At 55.3% G+C, this 4,034-nt stretch overlaps 1 protein-coding gene across 1 annotated transcript; it reads right to left on the bottom strand.

The window, feature by feature from the left end:
• Nucleotides 1–1,157: 1,157 nt before the first annotated feature.
• Nucleotides 1,158–3,451, bottom strand: LOC142885830 (potassium voltage-gated channel subfamily A member 3). The gene has a single exon (XM_076022565.1). The coding sequence runs from the start codon at nt 3,131–3,133 to the stop codon at nt 1,529–1,531; it is 1,605 nt and encodes a 534-aa protein (XP_075878680.1). The 5' UTR covers nt 3,134–3,451; the 3' UTR covers nt 1,158–1,528.
• Between the last annotated feature and the right edge of the window lie 583 nt (nt 3,452–4,034).

Below are 4,034 nucleotides of genomic sequence, written 5' to 3' on the forward strand. Positions count from 1 at the left end.
AGCAACAGTGTTAGGACAGGTGGCGGCCGTGCTCAGAACTCACCAAGTCTCAACAGTGGGCGAACTGCGGCCTCTGCTGGTCTCTTGTGGCAGTGCGCTCCAGACAGCCTGGGCGACGTGCTTCCCCAGCGCGTTCATAATTCCTCAAGCGCTCCCTCCGCTTCCGGCCCGGTTCACTTTCAGTTCACGATGCCACCGTCGTAAACACAGCGTCTCGCCGACGGTAAGAGTCAGTGGCCGAGCTCCGTCGAAGGGGGGCGCTGATCCAGTCTAGGCTTTGTCGTTTTACGCACGCACCGAGGAGCCTCGTTGGAGACACGGGACGGGTTTTCCCCCTTCTTCCCTCCCCCCCCCCCCTCTCCCCATTGATAAGAATCTGAGATTCCAAAGCCATCTGGGGAGGTTACTGTGGAAACAAGAACGCCATGGCAACGGTGACCAGGGGTTACCGAGGAGACGTCCGTCACCATGGAGACTGCTTCACAGCGGGCTATATTTCAGGCGTCCAAAGAGAAGCGCGCTCCATCTTTGATCGCCGCGTGTGCGCGTGAGAGAGAGCCGTGTTTTTCCTGCCTCACGTGTGTGTGTTTGTGTGTGTGTGTGTGTGTGTGTGTGTGTGTGTGTGTGTGTGTGTGTGTGTGTGTCGAAGACACCGAGACGCTAACAGTCGGCTGGCCCCCTGCATTTCACAGGGCGCCGTTCGCGCAATAAGTAGGCTACCCTACCTGGACAGATCACATTGAGGAATAATAATACTGGAGTATAATAATTATTATTATCACCGTTTACTAGACTTTAACGCACAATAAAGGCATATAGCACAGGACGGTCTAATTGAATAATATAAGCAGGAACTGTCATTGTTGCTTTTCAGACGTCACATGTGTTTCAAAGCACACACACAGATTGTTATTAAATGACTCTGCCTATAATACACTGGGGCTATGACTGGCGGATCACGACTCGGAACGCACGTGGATGCAACGTGGGACGTGTCACTCAAGAAGCATCTGATCTGCGCGCGCCTTTCACAGTTCTAAAGCTTCTGTTGTGGTGACTACACTGTAATATTGCACAACAGGTCCCTTTGCTCACACTGAGAGAGGAGCTGGCAGATCCTGGTGTTAATTTATCTCTTCTTCTTTTTTTTCTTTTTTTCTTTTTTTTTTCAAAAAGAAAAAAGGAGCCTTCTCCGAGCGAATTCTGATCACTTGAAAAATGAAAACAAAAAAGCAGATCCCGGTTCTTCGGATGGAGCAGACGGACGGGGGTCCCTTCTCTTCCTTTGTGTCTTCTTCTTCTTCTTCTTCTTCTTCTTCTTCTTCTTCTTCTGTTGTTGTTGTTGTTGTTTCCATCGGACCCAGCAGCGCTGCTCTCACAGCTACTGCCGGTGCGCCTCGGTAGAACCAGCTGCGTGCTCACACATCGCGCTACCATGCACCCTCACTCCCTGCCTGCCTCCTCCACCCCTTCTCCCTCCACAATCAGGGCCACGACTGGAAGAGGAAAAACCGAAACAAAACAGCTGCTACACGTCTGTGAAGATCTTCTTGCTGATGTTGACGCAGTTCTGCGCGTTGTTCTGCGCCGCCGAGGTGGTGGTGGTGGTCGTGGTGGTGGTGGTGGGGAAGTTGGGCTGCTGCTTGTTCATGCCGCGCTCCTCGATCACCATGTACTCGCTCTTGCTGAGCGAGGAGCAGGAGGAGGAGCGCGCCTTCCTCAGCTCCTCGGGCTCCGCGAGGGGCTGGCAGCTGCCGACATGCAGGTACTGCGCCTGCTCCTCGCCCTCCGTCTCGCGGTGGTAGAAGTAGTTGAAGTTGGACACGATGACGGGCACGGGCAGGGCGATGGTCAGCACGCCGGCGATGGCGCACAGCGAGCCCACGATCTTTCCCCCGATGGTCACGGGGTGCATGTCCCCGTAGCCCACAGTGGTCATGGTGACCACGGCCCACCAGAAGGCGTCCGGGATGCTGATGAAGCCCGACTCTGGGTCATCCGCCTCGGCGAAGTAGACGGCGCTGGAGAAGAGGATGACCCCGATGAAGAGGAAGAAGATGAGGAGACCCAGCTCGCGCATGCTGGCCTTGAGGGTCTGTCCCAAGATCTGCAGCCCCTTGGAGTGGCGCGACAGCTTGAAGATGCGGAAGACCCTCACCAGGCGGATGACGCGCAGGATGGCCAGGGACATGGCCTGCTGGCCGTTGCCCTGGCGCTCCGCCAGCTCCGTGCCCAACGTGATGAAGTAGGGGATGATGGCCACGATGTCAATGATGTTCATGATGTTCTTGGAGAAGGTGGCTTTGCTGGGGCACGCGAAGAAGCGCACGAGCAGCTCGAAGGAGAACCAGATGATGCAGAGTGTCTCCACCACGAAGAAGGGGTCCGAGAAGGGGCTGACGAAATACGGCAGCGTGCCGTTGATCGCCGGCGCAACGGTGATGGGGTCCCGGTTATCGTCCCTGAACTCGGGCAGCGTCTCCAGACAGAAGATGACGATGGAGATGAGGATGACCAGGACGGACACGATGGCGATGCCCCGCGCCGGCCCCGAGCTCTCCGGGTACTCGAACAGCAGCCACACCTGCCTCTGGAACTCGTTCTCCGGCAGGGGCCGCTCCTCCTCCTTGATGAAGCCCTCGTCCTCCCGGAACTTCTCCATGGCCTCCTCGCCTAAATCGTAGAAGCGGATCTCCTCGGAGAAGATGTCAATGGGCACGTTCACGGGTCTCCTGATGCGCCCGCCGGACTGGTAGTAGTAGAGGATGGCGTCGAAGCTGGGTCTGTTCCGGTCGAAGAAGTACTCGTTCCTGAGCGGGTCAAAGTACCTCATCCTCTTCTTGGGGTCCCCCAGCAGCGTCTCCGGGAACTGGGAGAGCGTCTTGAGCTGCGTCTCGAAGCGCAGCCCGGATATGTTGATGACGACCCTCTCGCAGCACTCGTGGTCCGGCTCGTACCGGTCCAGTGAGTGGTGGCCCGGCAGCGCTGCCGACTCCTCCAGCATGTTGTCACACGCCGCCACCGTCATCACGTCCGCCTCGGTCTCGGTGTATCCGTGGTTCACCAGGTTGTCGCCCCGGGTTCTGCTGGCGCTCGGCGGGGGTGAGTGCAGGAGGCTGAGGTGGTCGTCCATGCGCGGCTGGATGCGCGTACAGGGGCGGCCGCCTCGCCCCCTCTGCGAGCCCTGGTCAGCTACAGGCGCCGCCACAGCCCCGTCCCCTCCTCCTCCTCCTCATCCGCCGCCGTCGCGCTCGTCTGTCACTCTCTTTTTCTTCAATGCACTTTCACTCTCTACTGTTGCTGCTCCCGCCCACAGGAGAGATTCGGGATTATAGACAAGCCTCGCCGCCCGCCCACGGCGCGCCGGCGTTGGGTACCTTTCGCCCGACTTCCGCCAATTGCGATGCGCACCGAAGATGCGCGCAAGAAGCAACAGACAGGCGTCATTCAAAAACAATATATGAATAAATAAATAAATAAAAAATAAATGCTCCGTTTTGGGCGTGCCCGCCTCCCCTCTGTCCATCCTTTCGTTTTGTAGACACACACACACACACACACACACACACACACACACACACACACATAGACGACGACGAATCCAGTTGTCTTGTTTCAAACAAGGTCACTGGCCACACATAGGACTTTCTTTCTTTCGTTCTTTCTTTAAAGGGACATAGGTTACTCATGAATTTATTACACTGACAGAGCTGGGTTACGTTTGGCACTGTAATGTATCTTTCATTCGGAGACAAAAAAAAATAAATAGAAAGATCCATTTCGGCGTGAGAGAAATTGGAATGGATTTCCGTGACACATCCACCGTTGGATATGACTGATTTTAATTTACAGCGGTGGCGTGAGGAAGTTACACGCATAGCCAATGGGGGCAACGAGACAACAGGGACATTTCTGTGATCGTGACTTCAAGGTACACACACTAAATAGTACAATGAGGAAATCCAGTGTTTCAAAGAAATATCACCGTGCTTGAAAATTAAGATCTATTCTTCTTTTCTTTTTCACTTTTTCCT

Source organism: Nelusetta ayraudi, unplaced genomic scaffold (assembly GCF_046127955.1).
Source record: "Nelusetta ayraudi isolate G7.1 ecotype Tasmania unplaced genomic scaffold, CSIRO-AGI_Nayr_v1 ptg000012l, whole genome shotgun sequence".
In the NCBI taxonomy this organism is placed as follows: Eukaryota; Metazoa; Chordata; class Actinopteri; order Tetraodontiformes; family Monacanthidae; genus Nelusetta; species Nelusetta ayraudi.